The sequence below is a fragment of the Triticum dicoccoides genome, chromosome 7A (genome assembly GCF_002162155.2).
Source record: "Triticum dicoccoides isolate Atlit2015 ecotype Zavitan chromosome 7A, WEW_v2.0, whole genome shotgun sequence".
Taxonomy (NCBI): Eukaryota; Viridiplantae; Streptophyta; class Magnoliopsida; order Poales; family Poaceae; genus Triticum; species Triticum dicoccoides.
The window spans coordinates 189,248,439-189,252,961 of record NC_041392.1 but is presented as its reverse complement, the minus strand read 5'-3'; the positions used below and the strand labels follow the sequence as shown (position 1 = coordinate 189,252,961).

Sequence of the window (4,523 nt, the reverse complement as noted above, 5' to 3'; positions counted from 1 at the left end):
CTGGCCTATGGTGGAGCTCCCTTGAAGCGTCCAGACTTCATATTTTCGCTGATATTTTCTGGATTTTTTTGGTCCCATAAAATTGATTTTCATGGAAACTCCAAAAACAACAAATGGCACCGAGAAATTTGTGTCACAATTGTGCCGAAATGATATAAATATAGCATGAAACAATAAGAAATTATAAATACGTCTGAGACATATCTGTTGCCTACTCACCATTTTCTCAAAAATAGTTTGAAGCACAAGACAAAAATGCACTTTTTGAAAAGCTACACAAGCTTGTCTCTTAGCAAGCTAAGCTAACTTCACGTTCCATCGCGTCCAAAATATGGGTATTCATCGGTTATGGTATAGCAGCGATGTATTGGGAACGGAAGATGCGGAGTCTTGTGTTGAAGGCTAATGTGCCATAGAAATTTGAGTCTTGGCTTGGCAAGCGGTGTCGAATAGTATCATTATACATGTTAATAGAAAAAGGCATTGGCAAAACACTTGTGGGATGTGTTTCATATGTGATTCTGCCGAAGAGTATGCTTTTCATGCCATACTAGCTGGCATGAAGGTGTGCACTTTACGCTTGGGTCTCTGAAACCTTTTGAATTTCCCATATGAGGATGCTTCAATGAATTAAAGTGTGGATTGGTTGTTGGTCTTACTGGGCAGAGTTGATACTTCCACTCATTCCAAGATTTTCTTTCTATTCTAGAGGGCATGGCCCTTAAGGAATGATGTGATTTTTGGAGAGGAAATGCGTCTATCATGGCATACGTTAATATTTTGGACAACTATTGGTCCTTTTTTTCTTTGAGTTTTACTATGTCTTCTTCGGTACTTGAAGCCTAAGACAAATCGCTGGTGTTCCGTAGCAATTTGGTGACAAACCAACTTCTAGAAGTCCGTTGTTGAAGCCACTTCTGATTGATTGTTGCACTAAGTGAAATGCGGACGCCAGCTTTGTTGCTCAAAATGTCCAGTTGGCTAGCCCGGTAGTTATGGGGAGAGACTCCAAGGGCAGGATCCTGGTTTCAACCTAGGATTTTATGCATCTTTGCTCCGGTGCAGAAGAGGTTGAGTTGTGTCTATCCCTGGTTGGACTTTACATCGCCTTCACTTTGGACCATCATATTACCCCGAAGATTGATTACATGTTTGCTCCTAGGATTTTTCTCTAATCACTCTCTGAGTGGATCCACTTTGGTTGGTTCGAAGATAGAGGTGCTCGGAATCTCTCGGCTACTACTGAATTTCAATCCAGCAGAAGTCAAGAGAGAGGCTACTAAAGTGGCTCATGAGACTGACAGGTTCTGCTTTAACAAGTCTAATGGTATGTTAATGTAGTATTTCGTCCTGCGTGATGTCTTTGGGTGACATTGATTGTATCAATATTATTAAGTGCGAACCAATCTATGGTTGGATGGTTAGGAAAACAGTGGTATCCTCACTTCACCAGGGTTCAAGTCCTAGATTTCTTACAGCTGCTCGCATTTTAATGGATTTATTTCAGGCCTTCTGGCGATGTGCGTTAAATGAGAGGAGATGTTGCCGTCGACTATGAAGGCGTCTGTCGAGAATTTGTCAATCTCAAGATGATGTGCCTGCTCAGTATCTCGGAGGTGCTCATAGGGGTAAGGTGTCCGTGCGTGCGTGTGTTCATAGGGGTGAGTGTATGTACGTATGTATGAAAGTTTGCGTCTGATTATGTCCAAAAGAATCATTAAGTAATATATTGGATTTTTCTAAAAAAGAACTTGAGGTCCTAAAAACCATGTGATCAAACTGTGGTAATGTATATTTTTCTCTTCTTTTTTTGTTTGCACAGAAATGAAGTAGAAGCCATTAAATTTGTCAATAAGTTGTTTCACAATATAAATTTATTGTCAACATCTTGGAGACAACAATAAATTATGTGAAGATCTTTTTCACAAAAGAATGGGCGCCTTATCATTTGGGCATGCGCCTACCCATAGTTTGTTGAGGCTCCACAGTGTGTGAGATCGCTGATACTACTCGTTTCCATTTGACTCAGGAACAATCCAATCATTATTCATAGGTATTCAGCTAAATATCAAAATATATTGATAAACAAATGTAAATATGTTAATATCACCTTTTCTCCTATGCACGATATAATTAAGAAGAGAAATTCAAATTAGGGGGATTGCAGTAGCTTAGTAAGTTGTTTCTTATGCATGGAAGTAAGAGTCTTGGTCTAATTCAGTATCTCCTCCTAACTTTTTATTTCAGCTTATTTTGTAACTTTTTTTCTTGTACTTTTCTCTTGGTATTTTTTTTCTCTCTTTCACTTTTATTATATATTTTTGACATTACTACACACATCTCTACAGAATATTCATTTGCTTATAATTGTATTAAAAATTTGTAATTTTACAGGTTTATTTTAGATTCACTGTCTTTTTCCTTGCTATTTTATAGATCGTATTACAGATTCAATCACTTTCATGCTTATAGTTTCATAGTTTTTCTTGTTCTGTATATCCATCTTGAAAATCCTGTGCCGCCATTGATTTGGTTGTCATTACGTTGTAGCTTTGTTGCTTTGTGTTCAGGGCATGTACAAAGCGTCGCCCCAACTAGCTGCCCCGCAGGCCACGTAGACTCGGGTGTCAGAGACGGTGGCTTCGCAGCATGTCAGAGTCGTCTGCAAAAGGAGCCGCTGCTTGGGCGCGAAAAGCATGAGTGAAAGGAAAAAGGAAGGGAAGCCTACTTGTTGCATGAGTCGATGAACAAGGATAATCACATGGAGCGATTGCTTCACCAGTACAATCCTACGTGGAGCCGTGGAGGGGATGAGACCAGCATTTGCTATAGCCTCCGTAGCCCATGCCCTTAATGTGCCATTTCAGTTTCAAAATGACCTGTCTACAGGTCATGGGAAAAGAAAAGAAAAACTACGGCCCTCACCACCAACGGTTATAATCACATTTATACATATGATTTATCGTTTTCCTCTGATTAATAGCCTCATTCATGAGTACATGTCTGCGCCAGAACCACTCAATGGACACTTGTCGTTTGATCCGTAACACAAAGGACAGCTAAGCCAGCACCTAATACCTATCTCAGCCTATTTAACACACTGAAGCAACTCGATCAGAAGCACAGCCCTAAAGCCAAGTGCGACTACCTGCATTGCACCTTGCCTAACCCTAGCCATGGAGAACGACGGCGTCCCCAACGGACCAGCGGCGCCGGCGCCTACCCAGGCGACCCCGGAGGTGCGGGAGCAGGACCGGCTGATGCCGATCGCAAACGTGATCCGCATCATGCGCCGCGCGCTTCCTGCCCACGCCAAGATCTCCGACGAAGCCAAGGAGGCGATCCAGGAATGCGTGTCGGAGTTCATCAGCTTCGTCACCGGCGAGGCCAACGAACGGTGCCGCATGCAGCGCCGCAAGACCGTCAACGCCGAAGACATCGTGTGGGCCCTAAACCGCCTCGGCTTCGACGACTACGTCGTGCCCCTCAGCGTCTTCCTGGAGCGCATGCGCAACCCCGAGGCGGGGACAGGTGGTGCCGCTGCAGGCTACAGCCGCGCCGTGACGAGTGCGCCTCCCCGTGCGGCCCCGCCTGTGATCCACGCCGTGCCGCTGCAGGCTCGGCCCCCAGCTCCGGTGCAGGCTCATAATCAGATGCAGCGGCCTGTGTATGCTCCCCCGGCTCCGGTACAGGTTCAGATGCAGCAGGGCATCTACGGGCCCCGGGCTCCAGTGCACGGGTACGCCGTCGGAATGGCACCCGTGCGGGCCAACGTCGGCGGGCAGTACCAGGTGTTCGGCGGAGAGCGTGTCATGGGCCAGCAATACTACGGGTACGGTTACGGGGAAGGAGCATACGGCGCAGGTAGCAGCAACGGAGGAGCCGGCATTGGCGACGAGGAGAGCTCGTCCAACGGCGTGCCGGCGCCGGGGGAGGGCAAGGGGGAGCCAGAGCCAGAGCCAGCAGCAGAAGAATCGCAGGACAAGCCCGTCCAATCTGGCTAGCCGCGTGGGCGGCGCGCGCGTTAGCTTCTGCATCCTGCTTACTGGAATAATTTGCCGTGTCGATCCGGCCATGGTTTGTGTGTGCGTACTGCTTATCTAATGTGGGCTTGTCCTTTAGTAATTCATGTACTGCTTATCTAATGTGGGCTTGTCCTCTAGTAATTCATGTACTCTTTGCTGTTAAAGTTATTGTTGTTTAATTTGGTTTTGCTTAATTTGGCTACTCATCATTGATGACCGGTTGAAAAACCGCATTTGTTTTCAAAAGGATTTCCGACTTTTTTTATCATTGTGATGCACACTGTAGTACGTAATATTTTACGTTGGAAATTAGACCTTCGTATGATGTCATGAACATGTCATATTCACGGGTCATACAATCTCTCACGCTTAAATAGAAGTCATACTATCTATCTATCTATCTCTATCTCTATCTCTGGCTCTGTCGCCACATGTACATACATATGTGCGTCGGTTAGCAAAGTGGTCATGAAAGAGTTTAGAGCGGCATACGTACTT

At 45.2% G+C, this 4,523-nt stretch overlaps 1 protein-coding gene across 1 annotated transcript; it reads left to right on the top strand.

Annotated features, from left to right (window-relative positions):
• Positions 1-3,176: 3,176 nt before the first annotated feature.
• On the top strand, positions 3,177-4,218 carry LOC119332311 (nuclear transcription factor Y subunit B-8-like). Its single transcript, XM_037605494.1, has one exon. It carries the CDS (start codon positions 3,177-3,179, stop codon positions 4,002-4,004), a length of 828 nt encoding a protein of 275 aa, XP_037461391.1. The 3' UTR covers positions 4,005-4,218.
• The last annotated feature ends 305 nt before the right edge of the window (positions 4,219-4,523 follow it).